The sequence below is a fragment of the Nelumbo lutea genome, chromosome 6 (genome assembly GCF_056320005.1).
Source record: "Nelumbo lutea isolate HS-2025 chromosome 6, American lotus-T2T, whole genome shotgun sequence".
In the NCBI taxonomy this organism is placed as follows: Eukaryota; Viridiplantae; Streptophyta; class Magnoliopsida; order Proteales; family Nelumbonaceae; genus Nelumbo; species Nelumbo lutea.
In genome coordinates this window covers 18,204,313-18,221,213 of record NC_142689.1, presented here as the reverse complement: position 1 = coordinate 18,221,213, position 16,901 = coordinate 18,204,313, and the positions used below count along the sequence as shown (strand labels likewise).

At 36.7% G+C, this 16,901-nt stretch overlaps 1 protein-coding gene across 10 annotated transcripts; it reads left to right on the top strand.

Moving 5' to 3' along the window:
• The first annotated feature begins 1,915 nt into the window (after positions 1-1,915).
• On the top strand, positions 1,916-16,609 carry ABCG22 (ABC-2 type transporter family protein). Of its 10 annotated transcripts, XR_016101375.1 has the most exons (14): positions 1,916-2,054; positions 2,653-3,058; positions 8,239-8,312; positions 8,550-8,618; positions 9,218-9,453; positions 11,004-11,159; positions 11,346-11,529; positions 12,067-12,375; positions 12,604-12,888; positions 13,381-13,534; positions 14,588-14,700; positions 14,802-14,872; positions 15,621-15,728; positions 16,021-16,609. XR_016101375.1 is itself a non-coding variant. In XM_088952251.1 (13 exons), the coding sequence occupies exons 2-13, from the start codon at positions 2,653-2,655 to the stop codon at positions 16,101-16,103; spliced, it is 2,094 nt and encodes a 697-aa protein (XP_088808377.1). In that variant the 5' UTR covers positions 1,916-2,054; the 3' UTR covers positions 16,104-16,609. The 10 variants fall into 10 exon arrangements, 7 of the variants coding, with proteins under 7 accessions (XP_088808377.1, XP_088808375.1, XP_088808383.1 ...); XR_016101373.1 differs by lacking the exon at positions 13,381-13,534 and having other exon boundaries at positions 15,288-15,728; positions 16,021-16,061; XM_088952251.1 differs by lacking the exon at positions 13,381-13,534.
• The last annotated feature ends 292 nt before the right edge of the window (positions 16,610-16,901 follow it).

The following is a 16,901-nucleotide window of genomic DNA, read 5'->3' as shown; positions in this document are numbered from 1 at the left end:
TTTTGCTTTTGAGTTTGGGATACAAAAAACAGAATTAAGCCAAAAATTATTTTGAGCATTTAGCAACGGGTACTTTTAAAAGCATAACAATCTAAAGCCAAAACAATTTCATATTCTAAAACACAAAGCTTAGTGCCCATTTGGGAGGGTTTTCACTTTTCACACATTGCAAGGTGTGGGCTCAAATGAAAACTCATGAAGCAATGTTTGGTGAAAAAGCCCGAAAAGCCAAAATAAAATGATTAGATCAAGCCCATAAATGGACGTTGGATGAAGCTGGTTTTGATAGCTTCTTCCAAGCAGCTCAATATATCAACACAACTCAATAATAAACACTAATTAAAATCCTCTCAAATGGGTTCTTAAATTGTGCTTTGTGTTTTGTGCTAAAAAAAATACTGAAATTTATCCAAACGCAATCTAAATTAAATTTGTTGGTGGTTTTCCTTGTGGGTGCGCAAATGTAAAGATGAAGATCAAAGTAGAAGACAAAGAAAAACTCAAAGATTGCGACGCAAAGGGCTCGCCCCCAACGGAGGGCTTTTTCCGATGTATACGCATGGAATTTTCGCTGTCGGAAATTAAGTATATTATTGGGGTGGCAAAAGAGACAATACCAAATTACCAACCAAGTTGCCTGGGTCGAAATAAGCCCCCATGAATTCATGCTCACCACAATTTCCAATCCCCCCACCCATTCTTTCTTTTCTGGTAAAAAGCGTTTTATTGCCCAACTACAGGGCAGATGTTTCAGTCCACTCATCGGGCGGCAATCACGGTTTCTATGTCACTAACATTCAATGACACCCCCAAAAAAAAAAGTTGATCCACTCACCCACTAACTCGACCGAGTTCACCAGGTTCCTCCCCTCATTACAAATCCCCCACTCAACTGGTCTAAGAAATTAAAACAGCTATAGCATTCTCAATTGAGCCAACTCCGTCTAAGTCCTATTCAAGCTTAGTTATAATTAATGAGCTTCCTAATGGAATCATGGTTTTAGTTAGGGATGATGGCCTAGTATTCCATATCTTAGGGTTAAGTGAGCCTCCTTCTTTCTGTTAAAAATCCAACTGGTTTGTATTGTTATTTTATGTATGGGGTGATCATTTTCAACCCAGCCTGAAAATTCTGAGCTTGGGCGTAGGTTTTATGTTTGGATTCATTCCATTCTGTATATATTATTTATGCTTAGTAATCTATGTTATTTTATTTTATATTTTTTATATAGATATATTATAATATTACTCCTATTAGACATATTATATATAACATTTTATATCATTTAATATATATAATAAATTTTATACACATTTTGTGATAGATAATATATATAAAAAGTAATTATTGATTCTTCACCTAACAAATTTATCATTGTAGGTGAGAGAATCTGTCACAATAGAAGAAAGTATGTGTGTTATAAGTGGGATTTTACAATAAAAAATTATAAGGTAGGATAATTGGGTAAAATATAATTTTTACTATCATATATAAGTAGGCGAGTGACATGTAGCCCTTGTCACCGGTGCTAACCCCAACCCGGCTTGGCCACGATAAACCCTATTTTTATGTCCTTCCCTTAAAAGTGTTTTTTAATTGATTTTTAATAAATTAAAACCTAACGGTGGCTACCCCTCCGCGGGATAAAAGTTTGGGGTAAAAAATAAGTGTAATAATTCAAGCATCATTTTTTACGTTATTACGTTTAGGCCGATCCAAGAGCCCGTTTGGAAGGATTGAAGTATAACGGCTTTTGGCTTTCGAAGGTGGGCCCCACACTAAATCGAGCGAGCCCCAAATGGGCTATGTATTTTTCTGTTTTCTGTAGGTAGACGTCTCAACAGTGGAAAATATGTACTTAAAACATATATATATATAAATATATATTGTTATTTTGTTACGAAGGTGGGGGTACCTTGGTAATTCTATTCAACTTGGCTCTTATAAGAAGCAAGTTGGAGTGTGTTAAGAGTTGCATGTTGGCTTCAAAGGCAGCGCTTCTTTCAGCTCTTCAATCTCCCTCTTCTTTGAATTCCCTTTTCTTCACCAAAAGGTATTTGATTGAGATCCCAAGCTCTTTCTCCTTTTCGTTCCAAACTGCAGTAACTGAGTTGTATACTGTCTCTCTCTTTTCTAGCAAAGATAGTAGTCTCTCTCTCTCTCTCTCTCATCTCTTTTTCTTCATCGAAATATTTATTTTCATGTTTCAGTTTATACCCAAAACACAAGAAACATTCAAAGAAATGTGGCTTACACTTTATGGGTTATTCTTATTCTTATTGCTTTAGCATTTCTCTGTAAACCCAAAGAAGAAGTTCTACGTACGGAATTGATATGTTGAGCAACAGAAAAGTTCTGAAAAAAAAAAAAAAAAAACTAAAGCCAGAAATGTATTTCAGTTTGGACCTGTTTTTGTATTGCTTAAATTGTGTAGAAACTTATCTACGTTCTATATATAAATACGAAAATACAGAAGAAGAAGAAGAAGAAGGAAAGAAAAAATTTTGTTGTTTTGTGTTGATGTTTTATTTTCCACAGTTGGGTTTATGGATTTTATCATTTTGAAACACAAGGTGACGCATATATCTTAGATCAAGAGTTAAGGTTTTAGTCTAATTTGGGTGTTAATTATTTCATTGTTGATGATGAAGATGGATTCAACGACGACGACGGGACTGCCGAGGACAAAATCAGATCAGTTACTGGAGATAATGGCGAGGAAGTCTCCCAGTAGAGGCCTGTCGAGCGAGGCCATCGCAGAAGCAGCGGAAAGTACATCGAGCCTGTCGAGGAAGTCGAGCTTTGGGAAGCGAATGACAGCAGCTTCGCCGGGGCGCAGTGGGGGTGGCGGTGGTGGTGGTGGTGGCGGAAGGACGCACATAAGGAAGTCGAGGAGCGCCCAGCTGAAGCTGGACTTGGACGAGGTGAGCAGCGGGGCGGCACTCAGCCGGGCCTCCAGCGCCAGCTTGGGCTTATCTTTCTCCTTCACTGGCTTCACCGTTCCTCCTGAAGACATCGCCGATCTCAGAGGCTTCAGTGACATCGACGATGAAATCCGTAAGCACATTAATTTCTCTTCTTTGTCCTTTTTTCCCTTGTTTTCATGGGCTGGGGATGGGCAACAAGAACACGGACAAAAGCTGGGGCTCAGGCCAGTCCACGTACTTCACTCACGAGGTTGGCATCACGGCTCAAATCTAATAGATTGTGTTTGGTAAATCGATCTGAAGCCCAAAACCTTACAATAGCTTTGAGCTCAAATCAATGAAAATTTGCTGCTTCTACTATTTGATGGATTGGTTTCAAGTAAAAAAATGGTTTTTATAATCTTTTTGGAATGGCTTTTAATTTAAAAATATATATATATTTAATTTGAACGAATTAAATACATCCAAATTAACTTACAAATGATTCTTAAAATCAGAAAACTCATCAGAATGGGATGTCTAAATGCATGCCAACACAGCCTGAACCAAACCAGCCAAGGATGTAGAAGCCAGTCATCAGCATGGGCCATGGCCAATGGCCACCCTCTAGGGCTGCTGCTGGAGAAAAGTTGGGTTATAATTTAATTTCAAGAATAAATATTATGTCCAACATGTTTAAAATATTATATATTATTTTTAAAAGGATATTATGCAATCTATAATTTTAAGGAAATCCCTGTATTTTTTTCCAATATTTTTGAAAAGCTATAATATTTATTTATTATGCATTTTTTTAAAAAATATATTTTTCTATTTCCTTAAATAAAAATAATAATTCAACATCTAATATATGCTTTGTTAAATTATGAAAAATAAAATTTACTTGACTGGGAACCTTTCAGTCCTAGACCTTGACTCTGGCATGTGACATGTGTGACTAATGGACCTAAACCATATCCCTAGCCTGAATTTCTATGTAGGAGAGTGGTCATGATCACAGGAAAATTGGAGGATTGAAATCTCTCTCTCTCTTAATCAATTTTCTTCCCATCTGTAATAGTGGGAGTGTCTCTATCTCTTCAGCCGTCCTCTATGAGAATAATGATAAAAGAGATGGCCAACAATGGAGGGAAGGTTGAAGCCACAGCTGGCCAACAAGTGGTAGACCATTGAGTTGAGACATCTCTCTTTCTGTCTCTCTGGGTCATAGTCTCATAGCCTTCAAATTTGGTTTCGCCAAATGTCCGCAATGTTAACTACTTTACCTTTCCACGTGAAGTGATTTGGGGCTATGATTTTGAGCGATAGTTTTTTGGGAGAATGCCCAATCAGCCTACCATGAATTGATGTCAAATTCACGGACTGGATGTGATTTATAGTGGGGGGACTGGAATTCAGAATTCTGCACCTGGTGTATTCATGCTTTTTCCGTAGTTTTTTTTTTTTTTTTTTTTTTTCTAGTGAGTGGCGATAATTGATCACTTCACGAGGGACCGCAGTTATATACTAGTCGTGTGTAGGAACGGTACAGAACCTGAATAGAGGTGTGGAGCTCGGAACTTGCCACGTGTCAATGTACTAAGAATCAGGATCAACCATTGAATGGGTCCCTGCTAAATATTTAACAGTATCAAAATCGATTTGAACCATCAGATTACTCTTAACCGTTTAATTTGATCATTCTTTGTTAATTAAGTTACATTTTCCTTTTTTATTTTATTTATCTTTCAGGTATGAACATTTTTTTAAGTATCTTTTCATATATTTTTGGGTTCAGTTTGGAAGGATTATAAATATAAATATGTAGAGTGCAAAACTTTATATTTTATATTATTTTAAATACATTTCTATTGTATATATTTGTATTTGTATTCTTTTCAAACTGAGCCTTAAGCTGTATTTGATTGTGGTAAAATTTTATTTGCACTAATATAAATACAAGAGAGTGCAAATGAAAAAATACAAATTCTCATTTAATTTTGTTTTGAATTTTATTTTATTTTGCTTCATGTCTTAATATTCTCCATTTATATTGCATTCAAATAAAATAATTTAAAATTTGAAACAAAAATATGTCAAAATTTACACTCAAATTATTTGCACTAGCATAATTTTGCACCAATGCAAATTTATTTGCGTTGCAATTAAACACAGCCTACATATATATATTAGATGAGCTGATTACAAGTTTTGTAACCCATAACTTTCCATAAGGCTGTGTTTGATTCTGACCAAGCTAGCTGGGCCAGTTTGAAGATAGCAAATTTCCTCAAAGGAGGAAGTCAAGTCTTCATTTTTGCTTGTTTAAGTATCATTTCATACAAATTATCAAATGCTTGTAATCGCTCTTGGCTTGATACTTCCTTCTATGATGTTGAAAATCGGACTGAACAGTCGGCATGGTTGTTGACTTAGGAATTGCTCATGGTCTCAGGTCTGATTTTGAATTCCAAAACCAGGTTTGAGACTGTTTGACCCGGGAATCAATTAATGGTTAGAACGGTTTAATTTCTTATCTAGTTTTTAAAACCATGCCTCCATCTTTGATTACTGGCTACATATGTCTGTGCCAAGGACAATACTACAATATTGTAGGGAAGGCCTAGACATGTAATAAATGGAATTCGAATCAACTGAACGCTTTACCTGTGGAGAAGGCTGCGGGGCGGGACCAATGATAATGCCCCCAGAGCAGTGAAAAAATATATGGGGCCTACACTGAGAAGTTGAATGGTTGTAGGTCCCATGTCTTTTATGACTATTATTGCGGTTTTTTTCGAATAACTATCGCTAATCTTATCTATACTACTAATAAAAGAGCGAATAATCCTATTTTCTGAATTTTTTATTAGACATTTTTATCTCTTATCTAAGCAATATACAACCGACATAAAAAATGATATATGTGTCTTTTATTCTCATTTCAAAAACTGTCCACTTATAGCAGTTAAAAAATTGTCCACTTATAACTGTTCAAAAACTACTCACTCATAACAGTTAAGAAACTGCCCACTTATAACTGTTTAAAAATTGTCTATGAATTGTAAATAGTTGTCTTGGAGATAATGTTATATGCAAATGCACATACATGTTTACTAGTCTTTAATAAATGTCTGACGGTAAACATGCACAATGACAAAAAGCATTAGCTGCAAAATGGTTTTAAAGGCATCGTTCACTTTTTGTCAAATTATTTATTCGAGTAAATGCATTTATTCATGTTCTTCTATTTTTCATGTAAATAATGTAATGACCATTTTAGTCATAATAACTTGTTATTAAGGGGGCATTTTTTCAGATTTTGAGAGAGTGGAAAGTTGGCCAATGGGATTTTGGTTTCAATTGACCAAGAATCTCATTTTCTTTTTTAAGATTTATGTGGGGACTAGGGAAAGTTTGTTTTACTGAGTACCACTTACCTGGGTAAGTGATACCCATCTCTTAGGTGGGTAAATAACTTTCCCACCTAGGGGGAAAGTTGCCAACACTTGAATGGGACAAAAATGCCCCTTTTAATAATAGATTTCTATGACCAAAATGGTCATTGCCTTATTTACATGAGAAATAAAAGAACATGGGTAAATGAATTTACCCAAATAAGTGTTTTCCAGGAAAAACTTACTCAAAGTAATTGCATTTACCTAGGTAAATAATTTATCGAAAAGCAAACAAGGCCTAAAAGGGACATCCCATCTAAGTATTGGCAACTTTCCCCCTAAATGGGAAAGTTATTTACCCACCTAAGAGATGGATACCACTTATCTGGATAAATGATACTTAGGAAAATAAACTTTCCCCGGTCCTCACATAAATCTAAAAAACGAACATGGGTTCCTTGGTCAATTGGACCAACTTTCCCCCTCTCAAAATCCAAAAAACAAACGGCCCCTTATGGTGACAATGCAGATACGATTTAGATAAGTTGTTTGGGTTTTTCCAAAGCTTCTAACTTCTTAATTTATATAGCCTAAAACAGGTTATGTCTAATCGTAATAAACCCATAATCTTTAGTAACATGGCACACATGAGGAGCGTGTTTGGTATTGTGATATTGCAGAGCCTTTTTGCCGTCACATAAGTGTCAAGTGGGCGTTTTGAGTTTACAAAACAAAACTCCATGTGATCTGGGAAAACACGTCTGCGCCCCACAGAGGGCACCCTACAAATGCCCCACATGCCCATCTCAGCATGTATTGGGAACATCTCTTATGTGCATAGTTGGGATACATTGTGGGGCATTTGTGGGGTGCATATGTAAATTCGTGATTGGATTGATAAAGTACAAAGATGTGTACTGTTATTTACCTCAAATTATGTGAAACTAGACCTATTCATGGGTTGGGTAAGCCGACGGACTGGTCCGGCCTGATCTAAGTCGGGTTTGGACAAGATTTCAAGCCTGTGGGCTCAGGCTCGGGCCCAACTTGATAATATATTATATTAATAAAAATATATTTTATATAATAAAAAATCATATATATATAATATTTTTCTTCTCTTTTTTCAAGTAATAATGAGACTTTTCATTATTTTTTAGATTTTGAGGTCTTTTAGCATAAATGAAACAACTTTTAATTGAATTAAAAAGAAAATTCTTTTTTTTTTTAATTTCTAGTCGAACTCGGTCTCAGGCTCGAGCTAGGCTCAGGCTCAAGACCTAAGCCCAATGGTTGAACTGGGCTCAGGCTCAAGACCTAAGCCCAATGGTTGAACTGGACTCGGGCCTAAATATTTTTTGTTAATGTAAAGGTAAAGCCTGGCCCGAACCGGCCCTGGCAAAGAACAGGACACCACCTTTCAAGGTAACCTTTTGAATGCTATCTAGTGGTGCGTGTTAGATTTATTTATGGACCGAGCTTCGGATTTAATTGTACACTGCTTCAAACGTTAGGTACGTACATTCAAATTTGGCAAAAACTATAAGTCTGAGCGCAGATATGAATAAATCTAGTAAATAACAATAAATAAATGTAATATTTTAGTAGGTATTCCGTATCCATACCTTTTTTTTCATTTTAATATTTAAATCAAGTACTACCAAAAAATAGCAAGGTGAGTGCACGGCTTGAACTCACCTTGTAATAATTGTGTCAAGTCCCACGTTATGACTTATGACCTTACAGAGATGATTTGAAATGAAGGAAAAGATACGAAAACCTATACAAAGTGTGGTTTTGGAGAACATCGTAAGTCCACTTCATTTAAGAATGTCAGATCACCATGGCATATATCGCAGAAGTACTTCTAGCCTGGTACAACAAGCTCCAGCGTTTGTGCTTTTTGACTTAACGGAAGACTGTTTCTTTGCAGCTGAGGACATTGAGGCCGGGGCCAGCACTCGGAAGAAAGTTACCATGGAGCACACATTGCCCATATATCTCAAGGTAATGGAGGTTGTAAAGGATGGTAATTCTCCTTTTCCCTTGTTTAATTCCTGCATTCATCAAGTTATTTTGTGTCAGACGGAAAGGCTCACTTTGTCTGCGGTGCAAATTTAATTTGCACTGGTGTAAATGTATGAGTGCAAATCGGCTGCGTACGTAAATTGTGATTTGTTTTTGCTTTAGATTTGACTTTGTCTTAGAAGTAAGATAAAAAAAGTAAAATGTAATGACTTGCAGACACAGCGGAAAGGACACGAGATTTTACAGGAATCATGGAACCCATTGAACATGGGCTGTAGTGGCCAGGTTCAGTTGCAAGGCTTTTCCCCTCTTAATTTCGGAGTTCCATTAATATTTTCCCCTTATTACACTCTAGTTCTGGTCTGGTCGAGGACAAGAACCATAAGTCTTCTTATAAAATGACTGGTGGGTCTACTGTGGATCCCAATGTGAAGCAGCTTGGATGATCTTAACATCAAGCTTCAGGGATCAAAAACCTTGTAAGCAATGCACACCAAATTTATAGAGCCTCAGGTTGTGTTTGTTTGAATTGAATGGACTTCTAAGGTTTGATAAAATGACTGGTGGGTCCCATGTCTCATTCTTATATATCCAAACTCTCTCTCTCTCTTAGTAAACCATTTTCTTCCTTCTATTTTTTTCTTTATCTAAAAAAAAAAAAAGAAGACGACCCACAAATTAATAGGGGTATCACACGTAAAACAAGCATTTTTTCAGATATCGTAATTTAACATTTAGATATTCAAACAGCTCAACTGCATTTGAAGATCAAAAAAGTTTAATAACAAAATTCTGGCCACTCCCATCATGTGAGTGACAAATCATATTATTGTGGGAATTTTTTTTATGCATTGACTAAGACCATTTTTTCCCTTCTGATGCAGTTTACAGATGTGACATACAAAGTAATTCTAAAAGGTGTGAGGACAACAGTAGAAAAGGATATCTTAAATGGGATTACAGGATCAGCAAGCCCAGGAGAAGTTCTAGCATTAATGGGTCCATCAGGCAGCGGCAAGACCACCCTTCTTAATCTTCTTGGTGGAAGATTAAATGAATCTGCACCTGGTGGCTCGATTACTTACAATGAGAAACCATATTCCAAGTCTCTAAAACGCAGGTAGGATTTCAGCATCTCACTTTAGAATTTTGACTTAAAAAAATATATATATATATGAGAGAAAGTAGATTAAGATGATTTTATGACATGCATAGAAAACCATTGACAGCAGACATAAGAAAAAGTGATCTGATGAGGTAGAGCAAAAAGGACATGGGTCAAAATAATAAGAAATAATTTAAGTGTTCCTAATTTTAACAATAGATACGACACTAAATAGTACAGAATGTTGAAACAGGATTCATGTACCAACCCCATATAGTTGCGATTTGAAAAATAATAAAATCTCAATTCAGTATATCTTAAAACTAATTGGATGATAATCAGACATACCTTCTTGTATCATAGTCAGATGCTTATAATGAAAACCAAACAAAAAGAAGTATGAAGCTTATTAAAAAAAAAGAAGAAGAAGCATGAAGCATCAAGTAATTCGTGTACTGCCAAAAACCAAATGCTATAACAGTCAATAGAGAATAATACAGACCTGGTTTGGCAATTTGTGCCTATGTCCATGGATGAACCTTTATGATGTTCCACTTTATCAATGGATGAACCTTTATCAAGTAAATGGATAATTTATACATGATAAAGAAAATACCCAAAATACACCTACATGAATAATGTAAGACCAAGATCCCTTCAAATTAGGGTTGCAAAGAATTTCAACTACATTGAGCTCGGGTTAGAGTTCAAACCCATTGAAAATTTGACAAAATCCCAACCCAATCCGACCCTAATTACACCCCTACTTGGAGTGCAATGCATGCCTATTGAACCAACCATTCTGTTCATTCGCCAGGATCCAAATTATAAACTATTGGAAATTTATTGATCTGTCCACTTCCATGTGATAGTCATAACCATACAATTTAAATCCCACAAAATGGGGATACCATCTAGAAAACAAAGTAGCCATGAGGATGGAAATAACTAATAATTACATTGTTTTTCTGTAGTATGTCATTGTATAAGAACTTCGTTATGTCTATTTAATCTCTGTTTGTTTGCGGTGCAAATTTAAACCAAGTACAAAATATGCACCCTGTTCAGTTTTTCATCCGTTTGTTTGTAATTACAATTAGCACTCCTGTTTGTTTCAAATTTTGTATTTTTCATGGCACTCATTGGCAGTGCAAATTTTACATCTCAAATACTGATGCAAAATTTGCACCACCTCCTCCTACCTCAATTCTCTCTCATATAAAGTGGAGGTCACATCATCCTGCTTCCTAGGTTACTCCCAAACAAATAATCCTGCTCCTGCCATCATTCTCTTTCATATAAGGTGGGAAACACAACATTTTACTTCTCACAAGCAAATAAGACAGAATTCAATCTGAAGCAAAAGTAAACCAGGATTTACCCTCAGACTATTTGCACTCCCATGCATTTACAATGCAGATGAAATTTGTACTGCAAACAAACTGAGCCTTAGTAGGTAATACTACTATTACTTGTAATATTTTCTGAGATAAATACTGGATCCAACCAAACAGGTAAAAATTAGAGGGGGGAAAATGTTATTGCTTAACATGAATCACATGCAGGATAGGATTCGTGACTCAAGACGACGTTCTATTTCCTCACCTTACGGTGAAAGAAACATTAACATATGCCGCTCTTTTGCGACTGCCAAAGAAGTTGACAAAACAACAGAAAGAAGAACGGGCCATGGATGTCATCTATGAGCTTGGATTAGAGCGGTAATTCTTCTGTTCTCTACCATCACTTAATCTAATTAGGAGTACATAACAATGAAGATTGAACAGCTATTCTTCTGAGGATCATTCATGGGTTATGACAATTCATAACTTATGGAGATATTTCTGACTGGTGACTAATTTTTTTTCTACTGACTAAATTTTTAGTGCTTGAAATGTTGTCTCTAGGTGCCAAGACACCATGATTGGGGGCTCCTTTGTGCGTGGAGTTTCAGGTGGCGAGAGGAAAAGAGTGTGTATTGGCAATGAGATTATAATCAACCCTTCTCTGCTTTTCCTTGATGAACCAACCTCTGGCTTGGATTCAACAACAGCTCTAAGGATAGTTCAAATGTTGCATGACATAGCAGAGGTATGCAGAATTTGGATGTAAGGACATTGTACTTAAAGTTTTGTGAACTTGGCCCAAGTCAACCATGAGTTAAATTGAGTTCTAGCGCAAATCAGTTTTCCTTGTGCACAAAAATGTGGACATCAGATCAGAATGCTCAAAGTTTTAAGCAGACAACCTTGAATTCATTCAAAATATGAATGATTGAGCCTTCATAGTCCCCAGTTAGAATTGGAAAACCTTGATCAAAGCCAATTCTCATCATTTGTTGGCCCATGCAAAAGAAATCATCAGTTATATATCATGAATAACTGGTTATAATTGCACCACATGAGACCTGAAATGGAGTCAATTCAAGTTCAAAATGAGTGTTTCAGTAGTTTCATCCCATTCCGATTTATGCAGAGAAAACCAAAAAAATGAACCCAATAATCAATTTCTGAAAAAAAAAAAGGTTATGCTTAGTAAAATAGAAGTAATGCAGTAGTTTGTTGGAAGGTTATCTGGTTATATTTTATCCTTGAACTCATTATAGCACTGTTTCAATCTTAATGGTAGGCCGGAAAAACAGTAATAACCACAATCCATCAGCCATCCAGCAGACTATTCCACAAATTTGACAAACTGATCCTTCTCGGGAAAGGGAGCCTGCTATACTTTGGAAAGGCATCAGAAGCAATGGTTTATTTCTCGTCCATAGGATGCTCCCCACTTATAGCCATGAACCCGGCAGAATTTTTGCTAGATCTTGCCAATGGAAACATAAATGATGTTTCTGTACCATCAGAACTAGAGGATAAAGTGCAGATGGGAAATTTGGAAACTGAAACAATGAATGGGAAGCCATCTCCAGTAGTTGTGCATGAGGTAAAAAGTTGTATTTGAATCTCCAAAGGACATGATCTCTCTAAAAATAACAGAATTTAATTCACTTGGAATATTAGAATCTGAAATCTTACTTTAAGTCTATACCAACATTTAGAAAATCAAGTTCTCATCAATTTTTATGCTAAATTGTCACGGACATAATACGTCATTCTTGCAGTAACTAGAAAATACTAGGTTCTGACTGTCGCTTATGCTGGATGAAAACAGTACCTTGTGGAAGCCTATGAGACACGAGTTGCAGAGGAGAAAAAGAAGCTTACGGTGTCAATCTCCATTGATGAAGAACTTAAATCGAAGGTATCTTCTCCAAGACGAGAATGGGGGGCAAGCTGGTGGCAACAGTACTCCATCCTATTCTGGAGAGGCCTGAAAGAAAGGCGCCATGATTATTTGAGTTGGTTGAGAATTACTCAAGTTCTTGCTACTGCAACTATCTTGGGTTTGCTGTGGTGGCGATCAGATTCTAAGACCATGAAAGGGCTGCAAGATCAGGTAATGACAGTATAAGTTCTCAAACTTGTTGAAGTTATCACCAAATTGACTAACCACAATCAAATATTTCTCAGCCAAGAAAGAGGCTACAAAACCCATCGTACAGGCTCTTGTTCCATCTCTGAACTCTTCAATGCTCCCCCACCAACCCATCACAAGCACAGCTGGCATGACTCCAGTGGAAATCTTGAGGTGGTCCACAAACCTCAAATGTTACATGACATTATGTGGATTTGGGCGGAGTGGTTTCTAAAGGGTAATCTGGCCTACTTTGAGGTGTCACTGTGTCAGCCCTTCATGACTCCATCAAAGTTATCATTTCATAGCAATTTATTTTAGTATTTGCCATTGGCCTTTGCTTTTTTGTCTTCTAATATGCTGATTTGCAAAGAATTCATTTATGCAGTCAGTTACTACTAAGATTGCTCTCTGATGCCATTTTAGTAGGATACAAATGTTTAATAGTGTCAAATGTCTACATCTATGTACTAGTGCTTCCAACCCACAATCAAACTGGCCTATCACCCGACCAGAATTCCAAGTTGTTTCACCACTGCTTGCCTGCAAAAAACTGTTGGCTTGGTCAGCAATCCAGTGACCCAGATGGTTGAGCAGCTGAACCATTTGACCGGTCAGCGAATCACGGGTTAGATATTAATTCTCTTTTTTCTGTTTTTGTATTTTTATCCATTTCTATAATTAATAAAACTTATATATCACATTTATTTTTGTTTAATATGATGAATATATAATATTAGGCATATGCCCAGTTTTTTCTGAATTTTCTATGTGTTTCTGTAATTCTTTGTATTTTTATCTGTTTTATATTTTTATTATTTAATTATGACACCACAATTGACCCATTTGACACAGATAGTTGAACCACTGATCAGCCACCCAAACGGAAAAGCGGGTTCTGTTTCTAGGTCAGATTTAGATACACTGCTATGGATAGATTTGATTAGAAAAGCTGCTGCCTCTTGCTTGAGAGATTCTGTAGTCTAGAATGTTAGTCCTACCATGATCTGTAAATGAGATGTCAAAGACAGAACAAAATCGTATACATACTTGCAGACCACACATGGATTGATATACATACATGTATTTACAACAGAAAAAAGGATTACAAATCTTTCCAACCATTTTGGTTCATTTAATCCCATCTAGGCAAATATCTCCTTAGATCATGTATTTCTGATTTTTTTTCTAAATACCCCACTAAACGTTATTTTGACTTTTCCCCTGTGTGCTGTAATTATATAGCTCTGAGTCTCTCACTTTGATCTAGGTGATTTTTGTTTGAGCACCAATTTGGAGCTACTTTTAAGATCCTTAGGATGCATTTCTTTCTGATTTTGTCCTTACTAGTCTTGGCACCAATATGTTTAACCATTTCATCTCATCTATACTTGACTTATGCTGCTACGTTGATATGTGCTATGCATATGTTATTTGTAAGTTGCTGCATTATGTGGCACAAACAATATGAGCATTAAGGGAACAACTGCATTTTGAAGCAGGGCTAAACCTAAATAAAATTATTCATGGACATTGTACAGTGTGCCACTAGTCGGTAACTTGACCCAACACCATGGAAAGCAAAACTGAGAATGAAGCAAAAGATATTCTATTATGTTAAAATTGGATACAGAAACAAGTGCAAATTTAATCTGATCTACATTATCTTCTTTAACTGCAGGCGGGGTTGCTGTTCTTTATTGCTGTCTTCTGGGGCTTCTTTCCTGTTTTCACAGCGATCTTTACATTCCCTCAGGAGAGAGCTATGCTAAGCAAGGAAAGAGCAGTAGACATGTACAGGCTAAGTGCCTATTTCATTGCTAGGACAACAAGTGATCTCCCACTTGACCTCTTCCTACCCATACTGTTCCTTCTTGTTGTCTACTTCATGGCAGGATTGAGGCTGAGTATTGGTCCTTTCTTCCTAAGCATGCTGACAGTGTTTCTCTGCATTGTAGCAGCTCAGGTAAGTCTTTTTCGCAGTTAACTTATTCAAACATAAAAGGATTGGCATGATGTACTTAACCAGGACCAACCTAGCTGCTTTAAGCATTGAAACTAGGAACTTGAATGGGGGAGGGGATGCGAAGTGTTTAGTGTAGCCACATATCCAGAATCATAGACCAAGCTAGCATGTTAATCCAAACTTTCGCCAACCAAATTGGACAAAGCAGACAGGTCAAGCCCATCTGATCAGGTCAATGTAACATCTGAATAAAACAAAGTAAAAGAAACACATGATGGAAAGAACAGAGAATGGGTTACATGCCCTTTTTATTTGGAAAGGGCAGATTAAATAATCAGATACATACATATATAATGGCTCACCAGCTCTTGACCACATTGACCTAGCCTGACCACACATCTTCCTTGACTTGCAGATTGGCATTTGATCACCATGTATGTTACTGTGCATGCAAATTCCTATAAAGGACAACGTAGTATATGTAGAACCCATTTGGGAGGACTGAAGCTTTGGTTGAGTTGCTCTTGCAGAGCTGCTTTGGAGAAACCACTAAAGAAGCTTTATAGAAAACCCAATATTGGGCTAAAAGATAGCTAATCTGGGCATTCCGCATTTCTCACCAAACATTGCTTGAAGGCTATCCGGGTGGGGGTTCACCTTGCAAATCCAACAGCCACCACGTGAAAGCCCTCCCAAACAGGCACATAAAGTTTCCTGATACCAACAGTTGACAAACTTGCAATGGCAGGGTCTTGGACTGGCTATTGGTGCTACACTTATGGATGTGAAGAGGGCAACAACTCTGGCTTCAGTAACAGTGATGACCTTCATGTTGGCTGGTGGGTTCTTTGTGAAGGTATGAATGCGCCATTGAAACTATAATACCCTGGGTTATTTTTCAATTTTTTTTGGTAATAAGGTTATTTCTCAAATTCTACTATACTCTAACATAGGTGAAGGAAACAGCTTGGTCCATTCATAAGACGGATAATCGTTGCCTGTTTCCTAGCACATTATCTGATAACAACATTATCCCCCCCCCCCCCCCCAATCCCAAGTCTCCTGTATTTTTTTGTTTATGCACTGACTTAATTTCAGTTTTTTCAGGAATATCTAAGAAACTGATACCAATTTCTATGATTTTGCAGAGGGTTCCGGTGTTTATATCATGGATCAGGTATATCTCTTTCAACTACCATACATACAGGCTTCTTCTCAAGGTGCAGTATGAACACATAACTCCTGTTGTAAATGGAATGAAACTGGACAATGGATTGTGGGAAGTTGGTGCCCTTGTTACTATGGTTTTTGGGTACCGTCTCTTAGCATACCTTTCTTTGCGGAGAATGAAGCTCCAATATGGAGCCTGAAAACAAGGAATATTTTTGGAAAGGACCACATATCGAAATCTATTTGCACATTTCACTCTTCAGAGGACCATCTAATTGACAAGTTCACTCATACAAGTTCAGAGAAGAGACAAAAACAAGGACAAACAAAACAACTGTTTCAAGTTTTCCACTTCTAATGAGTTTACATTCATCCCATGTATGAAAAGAGCATGCGTATGTCATGACCAGGCATGCTGAAAATCTTACTGAATGTAGAGAACCCATAAGACTGGTTTTGGATCATCTTCCACATTTTGTCAATGGAAGGTTCCCTTTTGAGATCATTAGATTAAAACATGTTGTTCGAACCAGAACTTCAAAGAAAACGTTTTTTTTTTTTTGAACATGTCTTCTGTGTACTTGTTTTAATAACCAATCTGTTTCCAAAACAGATAGTTTTGATTCGTTTTTGAAACTCACAAGAAGAAAAAGTAATTCACATTGAAGAACACCTGGTTAGAAAGTATTCTCAAATTGCACACGGTACCAGGTGAAAAGCACATCAAAAGAATACCTAGAATAACTAAAACAGTGCAGAACAACCCTAGTGTTGATGAAACATAACACTAAGCAAACCAGTATGTGTTTCACTTCAACCTGACACATCTAATCGAAAATTTATAAATGCACTCCCAATT